At 40.4% G+C, this 17,920-nt stretch overlaps 1 protein-coding gene across 1 annotated transcript; it reads left to right on the top strand.

Moving 5' to 3' along the window:
* Positions 1-5,996: 5,996 nt before the first annotated feature.
* LOC132846236 (uncharacterized protein K02A2.6-like) lies at positions 5,997-14,081 on the top strand. The gene is made up of 2 exons (XM_060870857.1): positions 5,997-6,089; positions 12,847-14,081. The coding sequence occupies exon 2, from the start codon at positions 13,024-13,026 to the stop codon at positions 14,074-14,076; it is 1,053 nt and encodes a 350-aa protein (XP_060726840.1). The 5' UTR covers positions 5,997-6,089; positions 12,847-13,023; the 3' UTR covers positions 14,077-14,081.
* Positions 14,082-17,920: the final 3,839 nt, after the last annotated feature.

The following is a 17,920-nucleotide window of genomic DNA, read 5'->3' as shown; positions in this document are numbered from 1 at the left end:
AGATATATAGTATTTTAAATTTTAAGTTAATATTTTTAAATGAATTTTAAACTTTAATTGTATATATTCATTTATTTATTTTATCCTTATTTTTTCTTCTTCTTATTATTCTATATTTATTTAGTTATTTATTTTATTTTGTTTTATTTTTTATCTCTCTTCTGTTTCCATACTTCTATAAAGCTGCTTTGAGACAATGGGAATTGTTAAAAGTGTTATACAAATAAATTGAACTTGCAGACAGTAGTTCACTAGGTCTGGTTAAACCTTTTACCATGCTGACACTTTCAGGGTGGTAGTCAGGCATCCTCGGGTCCTTCACTTGCAACAGCTGAAGCAGTTCAGACATTAAATGGGACATTTAATGAAAATTATACCTTGGTCTCTGTTCAAGCCTTTTGAGATCCCACAGATGTGAGACAGCAATACAAGCTTTTTTGGTGATGTTTTAGGAGGTTCCAAGAAGGGATCTGGTGGTGTAGTGTACACCCAAAGCCTCTACCACACTCAAGGGCCATCTCTCTTTCTCTCTCTCTTCCCTTTCTCTCTCTGAGAGCCACTGATAGCATTAGGTTTGGGTCTGTGATCATGCCTGCATTCTCCACCACTGTTGCTACTCTTGGCAGCAAAGAACTGAACACAGACACACAGGAGGGAGGGCTACTGGAAAAGAAGTGTGCTTTTATTTAAGTTTGTACTGAAGTGTAGATGAGATTGGTACTGCAAGCTGGCTAAGTGGTGCAGCATTGAACAGCACTGAGTTGAGACTTTTGCAAGAGCTAGGTGAAAGTGAGCAGCTCTATCAAAGCCTGCCCCCACTTCCTCCTTCACAAACCTTCAGAGTTGTCCACACCTGTCAAATCACTATGGATTCACACATCAGAAATACACAAAGTTACACATCTTATATTTAAATGAGTTATGCTGTAAATATAAAGTACTTGCTTTAATTAAAATGTGTTATATGTATTACAATCTCGCTCTGGAAACTGTTATGGCAGGCTCTTGCAAAGCTGGTTCACTGGTTCATTCATACAAACATATGTGATATGCCATTGGCACACTATGCAATCAATCAGCTACTTGCACTCAAGACAGTAATGTTTGTTTGTTTTTCATTCTTACAATAAAATATTAAAATTGTGGTAATTGTGGCCTGGCTATTTTATTTAATAGGTATTTTCCTACTGTAGAAATGGGGGGCCGGTAAAGCACTAGTTTGTGTTCAGAGAGCTGAGCCGAGGTAGGTAAGTGGTTGGAATCACACACCTGTGCTAAATTGTATTAATGGTTGTTCTCTGTTGCAGTGAGGTGTGGCAGAGATAAAAGGGTGAGAAGTGAGAGCTGGGAAAAGACGTGAGCACACTGTGTGTGTGTGTGTGTGTGTGTGTGTGTGTGTGCGCGCTCGCGTGCGCGCATGTTTAAATAGTGATACTCAAACGGGAAACTAAAATAAAGTCCCTCTTTCTCAAACCTTCAATTGTCCACACTGGTGTCAAAACCAGGGTATGGAGTCTATCCCATTAGGAGAACGTTCAACTAAATTCCTGTAGTTGTGAATGTAGCAGAAGCAGGCCCAAAACTTTCAGGCCCTGTTCTAAACCAGGATAGAAATTTGGAAGCATATCTGGAGCCTGTTCCATACAGAGGTTACTCCAGCAAACGCCCGGGCAGACATGCCTCATGCCGTGCTCAGCAACATGAGGCAGGATGGTGCCATCAAAGCATTCAGCCCAGTCCAGTCAGAGACACAACAGCTTTCTGTATTCAACATGCTGAAGTACTCAAACCTCAAGAGGGTGATTTTGCAGTGGGTTTGCCACACCCCAGAACAACAGTGTCATCATTTCCTCTTGATGACAATCAGCAAAACCAACTACCCCTTTACATTAGCCCAACAGCTCTGACACTTTGAAACAGCTCTGCCAGGGGTGGGTGCCGCAAAGGAGGATGTCGTCGACTTTGTGGCACTGGAACAGTTCCTCATTCGACTGCCGGAGGGGGCAGTTGAATATGTCCAGAGACACTGTCTGGTATCGTTGGGAGAGGCGATCTTTTGTCATTTCCAGGGACAGCAATACTTTTTTCTCTGCTCAACGAAAATGTGGACCAACTTCCTAGATCCCAATGCCCCAAACTCGGACCCAGCCCCTCCATGTCTGCTTCCTCCATCTTATAGGTGCATGCTGGGCAGGTCTTCCGGTGTAGCAGGGAAGCTAGAGACTTCCTGGATCAGAAACACTTGAAGTGGGGGTGCTGGTTAAGATACCCAATGCATCAAGGGTTGCCCATCAAGCTGGGACATACCACATACCTGTGAGTGTCCAAGGGGGTTCATACCACGCAGTGGTGGTTTCAGGCTATAACCAAAGCTTGCTTAAAAGTGATGTTTTAGGTGCAGCATGTGAGTGGTGTGCATGCAGATATTCATGAATACCCATAGTGCCCATCACTGTTCAATTCAAGGATCAGTATTATAGTATCAGAGTTGTGGTTAGTACCCGACTCACGCATCCACTAAATTTAGAGACAAATTGGCTGGCATTTTCACTATTATTAAGGGAAATGTGTGTCAATGGGTCCTGCAAAAAGTAAGCCGCACAGTGTGGAATGTGTGCATTTGCTGGGGAGATATCAACATCAGTTCTCTGTCAGATTGACACAGACTGGGGGGAAGGCTCCACCCACCTCTCTCTTTAGGGAATTCCCTATGGGGATTTGACTCTGGAGTGGTCACACGAGCAAAACTCAGCACACCTTTAAAAGTAATTGATGGTCGCTAAATATAGCCAAAAGTACTTTTTTCCTACAAGTATTTTCAGTTAATAAATGTGGTTAGTGTTAGTTGTTTGTGCCATAGTGCCAACATAAAACATCTGCACCCCCACACCCGAACTGAAACTTCTGTGTTTATGAAAAACAATTTATTTTCTGGTGATACCTTTAATGGCTGACCTTTCTGTTGGTTAAGGAGTGTGTGTGTGTGTGTGTGTGTCTGTCTGTCTGTTAGAAAGGAGAAGCATTTTCAGTCATGTACACATTGTTAGTTACACTAGAATGGTAATATAAGGTTACAGGATTACAATTTTCCACTTCAACTGTTATTTGAATTTTTTTATTGTATAGGATTGTTGATCCTATACTCTTGATCTATGGTTATTAGTTCTCTTAGCTGATTAATCAGGAGTGGTTTCAGTTTCCCTTAAAATGTGAAATGTGGGCAGGCTGTGGGTGTGTGAAAGACAGCAGAGCAGATACCAGATAACAGATATCAGCAAAGCAAAAGTGGAAGAAGTCATGACTCGATGCAGATTTTTCCTCTTGCCGTAAGCTCCTGGCCAAGTTCTCTTCAGACATGACTTCTGCCAAGACTACCTTCTACAAGGAAAATCTTGAAGCTTTTGCACAAGATCCTTGTAAGATCCAGAACATCTTCTCTTCACTCCTCAAACCCTGGGCTCCAGGTCTTCATCCTCCCTGACTGCTAAAGACTTTGCTTCATTTTACAATGAGAACATTGGGAAAAACTGCCAGACGTGCACTTCTTGCCCTGACTGCACTGGCATTTCAAAGCTAGGATTCCACTAGTCCACTGTCACTTTTTTTAACAAAAGATTTTACATCTCGTCCAGTCTTGCAATCCTGTCACCTGCCCACTGGATCCAGTCCCTCCCACTATGATCCAGACCATCTTATCATCTCAAGACCTACTGTCCTTCATCACTACAATCATCAATGGATCCCTAACCTCTGGTCATATGCCAACTATGTTCAAGAGAACAAGGGTTATTCCCATCCTGGATCCATCAGACATTAGTAACTACAGACCGATAACACTTTTCTCTTTTATTTCAAAAATTCTTTAACACATTGTGTATAATCAACTCTCTGTTTATCTCCATCTAAAAGATCCCAACCAGTCTGGCTTCAAAGCCTTTGCTTTTTTTGACTGTATACTCAAGTAAAGTCAAGAGTCAAGAAGCTTTTACTGTCATTTCAACCATATATAGCTGATGCAGTACATAATGAAATGAAAAAATGTTTCTCCAAGACCATGGTGCTATATAGAACAAAGACAGAGCTACATAGAACAACACAGAGCTAAGGACTTAAGTAAGTTAGTCCGAGCCACATAAAGTGCATCTGTGCAACCTGGTGCAAACAGTGCAAGACAAAAGACGATGCAAACAAACGATACAAAACAATACAAGATAATACACAAAACACAAATCACAAAAGAGTACATACTGTATATTCTATAGTACATGTGCAAAACTACTGGAATGAACACTTAATATAATAGCAGCTGTTATATGAGGTATTGTAATGAATTGTGCAAAACAGCAACTGACTGAAATGTGCAAGACAGCATGTTCAAAGATAGCAAAAACAGTATATAAACAGTTTGATATGGGTGGTGCTGTAGACATGGATGCATACTGGGAGAGTGTGTATTTGGCACAGATCAGTGCATTCCATACAGTTCAGTGTTCTTTTGTGTGTGTGAATTTGTGCTTGGTACATTTCAGTTACTGTAAGTTATTGAGGAGTCTGATGGCTTGTGGAAAGAAACTTTTACACAGTCTGGTTGTGAGGGCCCGAATGCTTCAGGACATTGCTCCAGACTGTAGAAGGGAGAAGAGTGTGTGTGTGTGAGGGGTGTGTGAGGTCATCTGAAATGCTGTTGGCTTTGCGGATACAGCTTTTGGTGTAAATATATGTGATAGAAGGAAGAGAGACTGCAATGAACTTCACAGCTGTCCTCACTATCTGCTGCAGGAACTTGCGATCTGAGATCTTGCAATTTCCAAACCAGACAGTGATGCAGCTGCTCATAATGCTCTCAGTGTTCCCTCTGTAAAATGTCATCAGGATGGGGGAATGGAGAGGTGCTTTCCTTAGCCTTTCTAAGAAGTAGAGACGCTGCTGGGCTTTCTTGGTGATTGAGCTAGTGATGGAGCTAGTGACCAGGTGAGGTTCTCTGCCAGATGAATACCAATGAATTTGCTGCTCTTGATGATCTCTACAGAGGATTCGTCAATGTCAGTGAAGAGTGGTCTCTGTGCTCTCCTGAAGTAAACAACCATCTCTTTAGTTTTATCAACATTCAGAGACAGGTTGTTGGCTCTACACAAGGCAGTTAGCAGTTGCAACTCCTCTCTGTATGCTGAATCGCTGTTCTTGCTGATGAGACCCACCACGGTCGTGTCATCAGTGAACTTGGTCATATGGTTTGAGCTGTGCATTTCTGCACAGTCATGAGTCAGCAAGGTGAACAGCAGTGGACTGAGCACACAGCCCTGAGGGGCTCCAGTGCTCAGTGTGGTGGTGCTGGAGATGCTGTTCCCGATCCAGATTGACTGAGGTCTTCCAGACAGGAAGTCCAGGATCCACTTACCACTGCTATTCTGATGACACTTAACTTTTATTCACCTTTCCTCCATCAGATACCACAGCTTCTTCTCAGATCTCAGCATGTCTGGCAGGCATATCATCGTGGATGGTGGCTCATCAACTCAATCCCAGTACAACTGAACTGCTGGTCATCCCAGGTGATTCATCCCCATTTCAAGATCTTGCAATATCCCTACACAACGATCTGATCTCCCCTTTATCCATGGCTTGCAACCTTGGGGTAACCATGGACAATCAACTGTCCTTTTCCCTGCATGTTGCTAATGTGACTTGCTCATGTCGATTTCTTCTCTTCAACATCAGAAGGATTCGGCCATTTCCACACAGGCAGCTCGGGTACTTATTCAGTCTCTTGTCATTTCAAGACTGTACTACTGCAACTTACTGCAGGCAGGTCTACCTATGAACTCAATTTGTCCTTTCCATATGATCCAAAATTCAGCTAGCTACATGGCTTGTCTTCAACCCACCTAAGTTCTCACATACCACTCCACTGCTGTGCTCCCTCCACTTCCTTCCGGTAGCTGCAAATATCAGATTCAAAACACTGATGTTTGCCTATAAAGTCAAAAATGGACCAGCTCCATCTTACATCAAAGCACTCCTCGCACTGCAGCCCACTCCCTCAGAGATACTAGCACTGCTCGACTGGTCCCACCATCTGTCAGGGTGAGGTAGGTGCACAGCAAGTCTCTTTTCTGTTTTTGCACAGAGGTGGTAGGATGATCTTCCCCTAGAAGTCTGAACAGCTGAGTCACTGGGTTATCTTTAAATGACGGGTGAAGACCTACTTTTTCCTTAAACACTAAATCTAGCACTAAATTCTCTGTTTGTTTTGTGTATATTAAAAAAACTCTAGAACAAAGATTTAGGTTGATGGAATCCTAAGTCTGTAACCTTGTGAACCAGTGTTAATGTATTCTTCACTATGCATTGTGATACCCAGAAGCACAAAGAGTAGCTGAGGCACTCACCTGTGTTATCTTCTGAGTTGGAATCTGAAATACATTCTCACTGATCAAGGCACAATGTTTATGTTACGAACACTGGACTGATTAAAAATTAGTTCACAATGAAGAACATGATTAGGATAAGTCCTAAATACAAGGTCCTAGATCCCATGGAGGAGGGTCCTTTTACTAGTAAGCGAAAAATTCACTATGTTCTTGACCCGAGAGCAAAGCTCCACACACTAGAATTTGCCATAGGTGAAAAAATTTAAATCCTGGCTATATAATTGAGCAGCTCAGCTACGGTAATTTGAACCGGTAGAAAATCCCATCTCACAGTTTTGATTGACCTGTGACTGTTTTGATCTTGTGCTTTATTTAGTCAAGTCGCTTTTATTGTCACATCACCACAGCACATGTGCCTTGGTGAGTGAAATTATTAGGAGCGAACTCCAGAATTTGCAGAACAATTATACAGATAATGAGTTGACATGTGAAAATGTGCAATTTGCTCATACATATAGTCAGTACAATATTTGTGTACAATATGTACAATTAACAAACAGATAATGAAATCAACATGTGAACATGTGCAATACGTTCATACTTATAGTCAGTACACACAGTGTACTATTGGGCATCCTTACAGTAGCACTAGACATTATATGCTACTGTTTACTGTTTATAGAAAGGATAGCAAAGTCTAGTTTCTGGTTTTCTTCCTTTTTTTTTTTTTTTTTACATCTTACTATTATTTTGAGCTCATTTTGTTTTCATTTTTTTTTTAAATAAACTCCTGCATTTGCATCCTACCCCAAAGTGGAAATCAATCATAGTAGATTAAGAATTTGGACACTAAAGATGAGCATCATGCCAGGACACCACACTCACCACAGTACCACAGCTACTACCACACTGCCACTGATGCCCAGCCCATAGAAATATCCAGGTGATGTTTTTGCAAGGTGATATCAAGGATTCCTCCCTGCTAAAAAAACAGCATTGCTGGTCCAGCATAAGGTATGTTTTGCATGCTGGGACCAGCTTGGGATGGTGGTATGCTGGTCCAGCATTAGGTGCTGGTTGCTGGTGTGCTGGCCGACCAGCCTGGGAAGCTGGTGTGCTGGCCAACCAGCTTGGGATGGTGGTGTGCTGGTCCAGCATTAGGTGCTGGTTGCTGGTGTGCTGGCCGACCATCTTGGGATGGTGGTATGCTGGTCCAACATTAGGTGCTGGTTGCTGGTGTGCGGGCCGACCAGCCTGGGATGCTGGTGTGCTGGTCAACATATGTTGTCTTTTGGATGCTAGTATAATCCCAGCAAAACCACAACAAAACCCATTTGTTACATATCACATTTCTTAGTGCATATTTGTAGTTAAATAAAGACAAGACAATTTTCTAGAGAATTGCAATTCACTTTTTAAATAAAGAAAAACATTCTGGATATTCCTATCATTTACATGGCTTTCTTTATATATACATATACACATATTATATATGAATATATATATATATATAAAGTTTGTTTAGAATATTTATTGGACAATGACATTCGCCATCACGCTATAATATACACACGTGCACAAATACAGTAACGTTACACATTATAACCTTTACAACACACATTTTTGTTCTTAGCTTCCGCTCTCTCTTTTAGCGAGTAACAAGTAGTATGTGGTGGCGATGACCATGTTTTTTTAAGAGGTGCCACCTGGAGTCGTTTGCCTTTAGACAACTCCTGCTATATGTCCTCTTTATTCTCTGAAAAATTATAGAAACAAAATAAGAAACAAAACTATATATCACTCATTTGTTTATATTGTGCAGTGAACGAGCTACGATAAAACAGCTACTGCTTAAGTTACATACCTTTAAGCATTAGTATTTGTGCCCTGAAGAAGTCTTGCTTCCATCGTACCCAATAAACCTGAATTTGGTCAAACATCTCGTAGTTAATGTCCTTAATTTCGCTAGTTGAAACAACTGCCGTGCAGCCGTCATCCAGGTAAATCACGTATGCAAACATTCTGATTCCCAGTGATCAGCAGATTCGTCGTGTAGAAGCGGAAGCTTTTTATTTACCCCAAAACAAAATCCTAATTACGGTTGCAAAAACGATGATCTGGAACACGTGCACTTATACTAATTTCGATAAACACTGCAAGGTATATAATGTAGTCGAAAACATTGCAAGATTTATTTTTTGGAAAGTGCAGGAACTACATTTACCTTTGTGAACGTGTATACGTCTATATATATGTGTATATATAGACGTATACACGTGTGTGTGTGTGTGTATATATATATATATATATATATATATATATATATATATATATATATATATATATATATATATATGTATGTATGTATGTATGTATGTATGTATATCAAAAACCATCATTCTGTATGATTTATATGCTGCTTCCCTCATGGAGCCCGGGAAGCCAACATTTGTTGGTATATATTTAATTTGTGGAGACACTTTAATCCACTTTAAATGTTTTTATTCTTTGTTATTCAAAGCTTTTTGAGCTTTGTTATTTCAGTTCTTTATTCAAAAGAGGGAGCAAAAGAAATACCACACTTATAATTAAATATATTCCAATATATTGTGTTTTATTCTTATATTAATGTGTTACATAGAAACATACACAAGCAAAAATAAAGCTTGTTCCCGTGAAGCTCATTCCAGCAAGATCATACTGGTTAACCAGCTACACCATCCCTGTTTTGCTTGATAACACCATGACTATGCTGGCCACCCAGCTATACCAGCACTATACCAGCACTGACCAGCATTATACCAGCACTATACCAGCATGAACCAGTAAAAACCAGCCTGCACCAGCTTGGAATTCATGCTGGTTTATGCTGGATTTTTCAGCAGGGCTGTTATAATTCTCTTTGTACTTTGACAGTTTTGACAGCATGGTGAAGACACAGAAAGTATCATGCTTCATCTCGCTGCTTTCACCAAGATGCTCCTGTGGGCTACTATGGTGTGTTAACAAGGCGGAAATGCGCCTGCCTCCTACCAATGGTTCTTTAAGTTCTTCCACCATGTCTTCCACTGTAAACAAGGCCAGTCCTCAAGGCAAAATTTCTTCACGGAGATACTTACAGATCTCTTGTGCTGTGACAAACACCTGACCCTTGAGCCCTAACTGACCTTTACCATCCAGCTCGACCAACTCTTATAGAGTAGCTGGGATGCACCTGGGATTGTTAGATAGAGAAGGAGAGATGCTACCATGAGGGCTACTGTTTCTTCTGTGGTGAGGCCAACCACTGCATTGGGCAGTGTCTGCTCTGCACCCCAGCTGTATGTTAATGGTGGGAAGTGCGTCAGCACACCATCACATACCTAGGGTACATAATAACCCCAGAGAGAGTTGGCCAAGTGGCCAAGGACGGGAGCAAAGTCACAGCCATGATGGACTTTTTGACTCCATAGGCAATGATTTCTAGGGGTTGCAAATTTCTATAGGCTTTTCATCCGTGGATTTAACTCCATTGCTTTCCCTCTCACATCTCTCCTGCAAAGGGGCCTTAGAGGCCTGGCTTGGAACACAGTTGTTGACAAAGCCATGGCCAGTGGAAGACTGCATTCATCACAGCTCCCATGCTGAAGCACACTGGCCCCAGCAGAGCAGAAGTGTCCAGGAGTTGTTGTCAGTCGAGCTCACCATTGAAGCATGGCGACAATAGCTAAGAATTACCAAAGGATACCCTAGAATATCTGAGAGCTACCAAAGGTTTAAACCCCAGACAGGCTCACTGGTCCCTGTATTTTACCTGCATTAATGTCACCATATCATATCTGGGTCCAAAAACACTTAAACTGAAGCCATTTTTCACATACACTTCAAAATCACCAGCTTAATATCACCAACATACATCATAGGCGCCATCCAGTGGCATTTAGTTCAAACTATAGCACACACTCTCTGACACTTAGTGCCTGGCCAATCATTTCAAATCATCAGGTATGCAGAAACCAATTAATCACATTGAACACTATTGGCAAGTAAGCTGCTTTTGCTCCCAAAACCTAAATAACCCTGGTCCCACATCGCTACTGACTTCCTCACAGACTTTCCTCCATCAGCCTGGAACACAGTCATTCTAGTATTCTAAGATAATTTTTCCAATTTTACACATTTGCCACTGCAGAATTATTAGTTTGGACTCTTCGAAGAAATACATGCTGGTAGTAAATTCTAGCTTAGGATCCGGTTATCAGCCACATCTAACAGCCAAGTAGAGCAGGCAATTTAAACATTTTCAATGGTTTTCTGATCATTTACTGTGTTGCCAACCCTGAGGACTAGGCCTATTTCTTGCCCAACTGCCTGTGTCACTCTGCCATGCAGCTCAACCCCTTTGACACCTACACAAGCTTTTAGTAATCATCCATTGATTATGTTCACATGCATTTAGTCTTTTGTAATGTTATGCTTCAGTTGTTAATTCTTAATTATATGCTCAGTTGATGTTACCAAGCCTGCCTATTTCTAATGTTAACCCAGTTTTTGGATTTTCCATTTTGACCCTGATCTATGACTGTTTTGTCTCTAGGATTGCACACCTGAGCACTTGTGTTTTTAATTTTAATAGCTGTTAAGAACAATAAGCTAGTTTAGTATAAGTATTGTTGTGATTGGGTTTCAGAACCCTAGCTTTTAGATACGTATCTTACCTTGGCAGACATTGGATTGCTTTTGGTTAATAACAATTCCACAAAACTTATCATTAGTTACTTATTGTCCACTTGTATGACAATTGTTTGTTTGATACAGCATAGAGCATCACAGGGTGGCTCCTCCACTGTACCACTGTTAGCATTTTGCTTTGACCATTCAAGTTCTTAAATGCAGATAATAGCACCCTGATCTAGGAGCCTCTGCCTATCTCAGGCGTCATCGGGCATCAAGGCAGGATACACCCTGGACGGAGTGCCAACCCATCGCAGGGCACACACACACACACTCTCATTCACTCACACAATCACACACTACGGACAATTTTCCAGAGATGCCAATCAACCTACCATGCATGTCTTTGGACCGGGGGAGGAAACCGGAGTACCTGGAGGGGCACGGGGAGAACATGCAAACTCCACACACACAAGGCAGAGGCGGGAATCGAACCCCCAACCCTGGAGGTGTGAGGCGAACGTGCTAACCACTAAGCCACCGTGCCCCCCAAATATGAGATATGTAAAATATTATTATTCAAGGCTCCAAACTAACACCATCCAACAATACCAGTAAACTTAGGGTAGGGAATGATGTAAAATCTGTTCTGGGATGCTTTAAACAGGACAATATTTGTAAGGTGCATTTTCATTTGATGGCTTTAAAATTTATAAAGGTGAATGTTCGATTGCAGTAAAGAAGTCTGGACTTTTTGTATGCTGCAAAAGGTGACTACGGGTGACTCTCAATCAGCACTATTCAGTTGTTATCAGTGATTTGTGACTTAAAATGTGGTGTTGTAAAAAATGTGAAGACAATTAAGCTATTAAAATTAAGTGTGCCTTTTCAGCTCTTTTGGCTTCCATTAGTAGGTCAAAAATGCTTATTCATATAATGATATTATTAGCTGCATATTAATCTGTTTGGTACATGTTAAAGGGCATAACTATTACATTATTGTGTGTTATTGACTATTTTCTGTATAGATCCTAGTGCAGTTAATCTGAGTTAGATTAGCTATGTGTCAAATTGTACCATTGTCCATCCCATTGTGAAATCTATTGTGAAATTTAGCGACTTTCTGATTAACATTTACATTTACATTTACAGCATTTGGCAGACGCCCTTATCCAGAGCGACGTACATAAGTGCTTAAATCTCTAACATTGACTACATTAATGCTGGCTCACTAAGTTACATACTTAAGATACCATGAGTTTAAAATATTTGTTCAAAGTTACAATGAAAAAGTGTCAAATGTTTTTTTTTTTTTTTTTTAAATGCAAAAGATAAGGAAAGAAGTGCTAGTTGAAGTGTTTCCTGAATAAGTAGGTCTTCAACCGCCGCTTGAAAATAGCCAGTGACTCGGCTGTCTGGACCTCTAGGGGAAGTTCATTCCACCACCTTGGTGCCTGGGTACTTTAAACAGCACTGATATATGTCTGATCAGACTAGGGTAGTCACATGGAAGGTGAAGGGCATGGTTAATGTAATTCAAAGAAAGAAAATTTTAATATTCTTGAAGAAAGAAATGGTGACTATTGCACTCTTACAGGAGACGCATTTGTCAAATATAGAATATTTAAAGCTCAAACGAGTCTGGATTGGTCAGATATTACAATTGCTCAGCAAATTGAAACCGCTGGAGAAAATGCAAAAGTAATGTCGAGTACTCAGAACTTTCCGGTGCAGACCGTACGGGTCCAGAGAAATACTAGACGCAGTACAGGAGGATTCAAAAACAAATCACCTCCTCAGCGACCGTCTGCCTCTTTTACAGCAGCGTCAACGATGACTTCAGCTACACGCTGTTGATTTCGCTGCGGCTCGGACAAACACCTAGCCAACACGGTGGAATGCCCGGCAGCCAAGGTAACATGCAAAAAATTGTAAGAAAAAAGGACATTTTGCACGAGTCTGTAGGACTACACAAACACATTCAGTACATGAAGTCGCGATGCCTGAGTATGCAATGCTGTTAATTCAAGACACAAATGTAAATACTAAACTACAGTGTACAGTGGAAGTGCAAACGGGTGCAATTTTGCGATCTGTTACATTGACTGTAGATACTGGTGCTTCAGTTTCCGTACTGCCTAAAGCCATTTATGAGGATTACTTCGGAAAAGTACCCTTACAACCACCTGCAGCGCGATTGGTTACGTACTCGCGTACTCCAATTGATGTGCTAGGATGCATGCACGCAACTGTAAAAAAAGACTGCAATACATGCGCTGTGGATTTCTACATAGTAGAAAAAGGAACCGCATTAATGGGAATGGATCTCATAACAGCACTACAACTAAGCATTAAAGGGGATACGATTCTTTCTGAGCCTGTCACAACTGCAAATGCCGGCTCTTCAGAGTCAGTACTTCAGCTATCTACGCATGCAGAAATGTCCTCAGTTGGATGTGTCACAGGATTCATGCACAAAGTGAAAATTTCAGATGCTGTCACGCCAGTTCGACAAAAGTTAAGGCGCCTGCCTTTTTCAGTGAGAACAGCTGTGTCTGTGGAAATTGAGAGACTCCTTTCTGCCGGTATAATAGAACGCATTGATGCATCACCATGGGTTTCACCAATAGTGGTGACAATGAAGAAGACAGGTGGCATAAGAATGTGCATGGATTTGAGAGAGCCGAATAAGGCAGTGATAATAGACTATTACGCCTTGCCTCATATGGAAGAATTACTGACTGCTTTAGCAGGGTCCACAGTCTTTTCCACAATTGATCTTGAGAGTGCGTACCACCAAGTACCTTTGCATCCAGAGAGTCGTGATCTAACAGCTTTCATTACACATGATGGACTGTTTAGATTTTGTAGAGTACCATATGGCCTAGCTTCAGCACCATCAGTGTTTCAAAAAATGATGGAGTGCATACTTAAAGGCATACCAAATGTGCAGAACTATCTTGATGATGTCATTTGCTTTAGACGCACTGAATCTGAACACGATGCTGTGCTTAACACAGTGCTGAAAAGATTGCATGTAGCTGGATTATGACTAAACACACAAAAGTGTAAATTTAAACAAAAGACTTTGCGCTTCTTGGGACAGTTAGTGACTGCACAAGGTGTTCAGCCTGACACAGAACACTTACAAGCCATAGTACAGGCTCCAGCTCCTACAGATGCAACTACCTTGCGTTCATTTTTAGGCATGCTCTCTTGGTACAATAAGTTTATACCCAACTACGCTACCGTAGTCGAGCCGTTACGTGCATGTCTTCGCCAGGAAGGTTCGTTTCAGTGGAACAGTGAGATGGAAAATTGTTTCGCTGCAGTGAAGAAAATGTTGGTTGCAAGTCCAGCATTAGCCCTTTACAACCCTTCCTTACCGTCTGTTATATCGACCGATGCTTTGGATTATGGTCTTGGAGCAGTGTTCACGCAAATACACCCTGATAACACTGGACACACAGTTGCTTTCGCTTCAAGAACTTTAACTCCAACTGAAAGGAAGTACTCCACAGTGGAAAAAGAAGCGTTAGCTTGCATATGGGCAGTTGAAAAGTGGAGAACATGTCTGTGGGGGCACAGATTTATGCTTCGCAGGGATCACCAAGCTCTAACTACTTTGCTTTGTACAAAGGGCGCAGACAGAGCCGGAATGCGAATAGCGAGATGGGCTGCAGGTCTCTTGTGCTTCAACTATGATGTTGTTTATCGTGCAGGTCCTTTGAACAATACAGCGGACTGTCTATCAAGACTACCCTTGCCAGCCGATACGGCTTTGGATGCAGATTCTGAGCCTGAACTTGTTGCGCTACTTTCAACGTCACAGACTGCTGTTAATGCTGCTGAGTTTAAAGCTGCTTCACAAGCTTGCCCTGAACTTTCTGCTTTGCGAGCCCAGATTAACAAAGGTTGGCCTACTTCAGCAAAATCACTGAGTCCAACATTGCTGCCGTACTTCAAATTGCGTCAGGAATTGTGTGCCATGGATGAATTAGTGCTTAGAGGTTCACGTTTCTTAGTGCTGAGTGCTTAGTGCACGCAGAACAATGGTCACTTTAGCGCATGAGAACCATCAGGGAATAGTTCGGACGAAACAACGTTTGCGAGAGTTGTATTGTTTTCCAGGCATGGACCTTATGGTTCAGACACAAATTGCTACTTGCGCACTGTGCCAAGAGTCAGACAGAACTGCAAAGACTTCTGCTTCTCCATTACAACCAGTGCCTTTCCCTGCAGCTCCTTGGTTAAAAGTGGGCTTAGATATAGTTGAACCATTTGAGACCGCTGCATATGACTGCAGATATGCTATTACGCTTACTGACTACTACTCAAAATGGCCGGAAGTTGCATTTACACCGTCAGTTACAGCTTCAGCTGTAGTCGGATTTCTGAACTCTGTTTTCAGTAGACATGGAAACCCAGAATGTCTGGTGACGGATAACGGTCCTCAGCTGATTTCTTCAGTCCTCTGTGACTTTCTGAAAGAACGAAATATCGTCCACATCAGGACAGCGGTATATCATCCTGCTGCTAACGGAGCGGTGGAAAGATTTAACAAAGTGCTTAAAGACTGGGTGCAACTGATCATACTACAAAAGCAACAATGGAAACAATCAGTCTTGGACTTTTTGCAAACGTACCGTTCTACTCCACATGCAACGACTGGTGTTTCTCCATTCGAACTGTTGTACGGTAGGCAAATGAGAACAAAACTTACTGTATTCACTCCGTCTTCCAGAAACCTCCAAGACAAGGTTGTCAGAGAGCGAGTATCAACTCGACAGAAGCAAATGAAACGGTACTATGATGCCAAACGAGGGGCACGGAAGCCTACTTTTCAAGTGGGGGATAAAGTGCGTGTACGCAAACCAACACACGTCCCCAAAGGACACACAAAGTTCACAAAACATGTGGAAATAACCAAACGTGTAGGTCCTTGAACATACAAGTTGTCGGACGGACGGACGTGGCACTCATCTCAGTTATCCTTGTTCCCTGAGATACCGAAACAGCCGTCAGATCAGTTGGCTGTGGAAGTCCCTGTTACAAATACAGATACTGGACAAAATACAGAAAGACGTTCCGCTAGGCAACGTAAACCACCTAACTGGTTAAAAGACTAGACTGGTTAAAAGAGAAATGCATATGTGATTACATAATGCATATGTGATTACATATTGTCTTTGAACTCAGAATGTTACTATTGCTGTTTACTTGTTGATGTTCAAGAGAATGGGTACTAAATCTGGTGTATTGAATTTAATTGATGCAGGTACAATAATTCAGTTTCTTTAAGGAACAGTTATTCTAATGTACTAATGCTTAAATGTGTATAGGCAATGGTGGGTGAACATTTCCTTATGTTAAGTTACCTCAGGATGTATTGTTTACGTAATGGGGGAATGTGGTGTCTTCTGCTTATGCACTTGTATTTGTTATACTCCTGTTAAACAATAGGGGGCAGTATGGGGAATGAAGGGATGAGATGTAATGTGGAAGAGAAGAAGAGAGTCTTGAGTATGAAGATGAAGAGTGTTGCACATGTTATGTGTAAAGAGTAAAGTAAAGAATTGTTCCGTTGACCTTGATTGCTTCTTTTACTAATACTACACACTACCACAAATATGTTTGAATGCATGCTGTGTGTGCTGATTGATTGGCTCTGTTGTTGTTTTGTTAAAGTTTTAATAAGAAATCAATAAAACTATAATTTAAATATATAATTAAAAAATATAAATAATTTTTAAATATAATTTAAAAATATAATAAATATAATTTAAAAATATAATAAATATAATTTAAATATTTGGGACAATATATTTTCAATTCAGGATGGCTGACACAAAGCTTTGGAATGGTTCTGGGATGGTTCTTAAAAATGTCTAAAAAAGTCTACTATTACATTAAAAATGAGAAATTATTATATAATTATTATAACACATCAGGACTGATAAAATCAGAATAACAGATGACTTGATGGTTGCATCACTAAGACAAGAAATATATATATATATATATATATATATATATATATATATATATATATATATATATATATATATATATATGATAGATATAAAATGCTAAAAGAAGAAAAATGCTTTTATAAAATCACACGCACATTCAATTCATTTTCCGAATTTCAAATGTATTGTTAATGCTACCCATTAGCTAACATAATTTTATCTGACAGTATGGAGATCTCGGATAAGCGGTAGAAAATGAGTGAGAGAGAGAGTGAGTGAGTGAGTATGGAGATCTAATATCAATACATTCAGTTAATTAACAAATAAAAATGTATTGATAACCATAGCAAAATGAATAACACAAACTAGCCTGAATTCCTTTATAGAAAAATGCATTGAATAAAATTAAATCATTATAGATTTTGGTGTTGTTTTATTAATACAACAAATAAAAATACAGAATGAAAACACAACAGAGGATTTTTTCCCCCTGGAATGTCCAGTCACTTGCTGTATATCTCATGAGTAGATACTGTGATTTTCATCCCTACCACAATAACATACTTGTCTGCTGTGAGCTGCATTTAGTGCTGTTTTCCAAGATGCCAAATTCTAAGGATATAAGAATAATGAGATTATAATGCCATAATGTTAAAAATTTGTTAACATTTGTTTTTGCTATACACTGAAGACATTAGGGCTTATGCTCAAAAGTTGAATATGAGAAGAGTGCTTAGAACAAAAAAATATTGAAGTGACCTATGTTCTGTTTGATTGTTTAGACAATACATAGTACTGGACATATAATCTTGGTTTTAGCTTTTAGTGTCACCGGTGTTTTTGTTGTTAAATATTATATCAGATTAGAGAGCTGTATATGGGATAAATGCAAACCATTTTGATGCTGAGGAAAAAAGGAACATC

The sequence above is a fragment of the Tachysurus vachellii genome, chromosome 5 (genome assembly GCF_030014155.1).
Source record: "Tachysurus vachellii isolate PV-2020 chromosome 5, HZAU_Pvac_v1, whole genome shotgun sequence".
NCBI lineage: Eukaryota > Metazoa > Chordata > Actinopteri > Siluriformes > Bagridae > Tachysurus > Tachysurus vachellii.
The sequence above is the reverse complement of the archived record's forward strand: the minus strand, read 5'-3'. Positions and strand labels throughout refer to the sequence as shown.